Source organism: Myotis davidii, unplaced genomic scaffold (genome assembly GCF_000327345.1).
Source record: "Myotis davidii unplaced genomic scaffold, ASM32734v1 scaffold399, whole genome shotgun sequence".
NCBI lineage: Eukaryota > Metazoa > Chordata > Mammalia > Chiroptera > Vespertilionidae > Myotis > Myotis davidii.
In genome coordinates this window covers 5,670,508-5,672,107 of record NW_006292094.1, presented here as the reverse complement: position 1 = coordinate 5,672,107, position 1,600 = coordinate 5,670,508, and the positions used below count along the sequence as shown (strand labels likewise).

Sequence of the window (1,600 nt, the reverse complement as noted above, 5' to 3'; positions counted from 1 at the left end):
CACGCTCAACAGCACGACGCACGAGTACAAGATCCAGGGCCTGTCTTCGCTCACCACCTACACCATCGACGTGGCTGCCCTCACCGCCGTGGGCGCCGGCCTGGCCACCTCGTCCACCATTTCCTCGGGCGTGCCCCCAGGTCAGTGAGAGCAGGGCTCCAGCCCTCCTTCCCCCTGGAGTCCTGACGCTCGGAGGGCACCCGCCTTTGAGGGGGCCAGTGTCCTGCTGGACGGTGGGGTAAGTGGAGGGTGACCCGCTGCGGCCTGTTTCCCAGCGTCTTCTGACCACGACCCCCGTCTCTTCTGTGGGGGGTGGGGGGTGAATCCCCTCAGGGAGCTGGACTGGGGCCCCGCCCTCCCGGGAAAGGGAACCCCACAGAAGGAATTGCAGGCCTTGTGAGAGAGAGAGGAAATGCCGATGTTAAAATAAAGAATAGTGTCACCAGCCGATGTGGCTCAGGGTTGAGCATCGACCTGTGAACCAGGAGGTCACGGTTCGATTCCCGGTCAGAGCACGTGCCCGGGCTACAGGCTCCATCCCCAGTGCGGGTTGTGCGGGAAGCAGCTGACCTATCATTCTCTCTCATCACTGACGCTTTTCTCTCTCTCTCCCTCTCCCTTCCTCTCTTTGAAATCAACAAAAACATATTTTTGAGAAATAGTGTCAAAGAAGAAGGCCCAACCAGTAGAAAAATTTTATAAGAATTTGAGTTTGAGCCAAACGAATGCCAACTGCCAGGAAGCAAGAGTGCAGGCGCCCAAGGAGCACGGTTTTGCAGTTGCTCCTCTGCCTTTGGAATTAAGGGGGACACGGGGGAGATTCCAGGGAAGCGGAGAAAGCGGGCAGAGGTCCAGAGACAGGCGAGTGAGGCAGACACGTGCGGGGGCCACACCTCGGAGGGGCCGGAAGGAGGCTCCGCTGCCGTGGCGAAGGCACAGAAACCACGGGCAGCGCTGGCAGGCCCTCACCAGGAGTTACGGCGGGCGTGGCTCCCTCCTTAGCCTGCAGCCAGAGCTGATGGTCAGATCACCTGGGAGGCTGTCTCCCAGAAGCCCCTTTTGCAGGCACAGTGGGAAGCATCCAGCTTCGTTCACTCAGGGAAACAATGGAGACGGGTTTGGGACAGGAAGCGCAGTGGGAGAAGGTGGGGAGGAAAGGGGCAGGGCAGGGAGAGAGAAGGTGGGTGCCGGCCGTAGCTGGGAGTGGTGCCCCCCTCTGCCCCCCAGCATCCCTGGCGTTGGCCGGAAGGAGAGCCCAGGCGGGGGTCACGGATCTGTTGCTGTCCTTGAAGCTCACATCCTTAAAGGCTGAGGGACCCTGTGCCGAGCCCAGGAGCCCAGAGACGTAAAGAAGAGTCACTTGCCTTCGATGTGAACATCTGCTCGGGGTTCATTAAACTAGACGTGGAAGGCACCGAGGTCCCCTGCCCTCCTGGGCCAGCCCTGACCGGCCACCAGGGGCTCTGGCCCCGGCCACACTGGCCCACCTGCCCCGGCCAGGGCAGTAGGACGCGTCCTCAGGACGCCTTCTCTCTCTGCGGCCCTGGCTCCCTCCTTCCTGCCGCCCAGCCTTCTGCTCTAGCGCGTTGTCCGCGCTCCA

The 1,600-nt window shown here is 61.7% G+C and overlaps 1 protein-coding gene across 1 annotated transcript in view; it reads left to right on the top strand.

Moving 5' to 3' along the window:
* The window catches only part of SDK1 (sidekick cell adhesion molecule 1), a 455,450-nt gene that overhangs the window by 302,574 nt on the left and 151,276 nt on the right, over positions 1-1,600 (top strand). Inside the window, exon 24 of the mRNA XM_015565152.1 lies at positions 3-140. Within this exon, the coding sequence (XP_015420638.1) occupies positions 3-140 (138 nt within the window). The remainder of the gene's footprint in view (positions 1-2; positions 141-1,600) is intronic.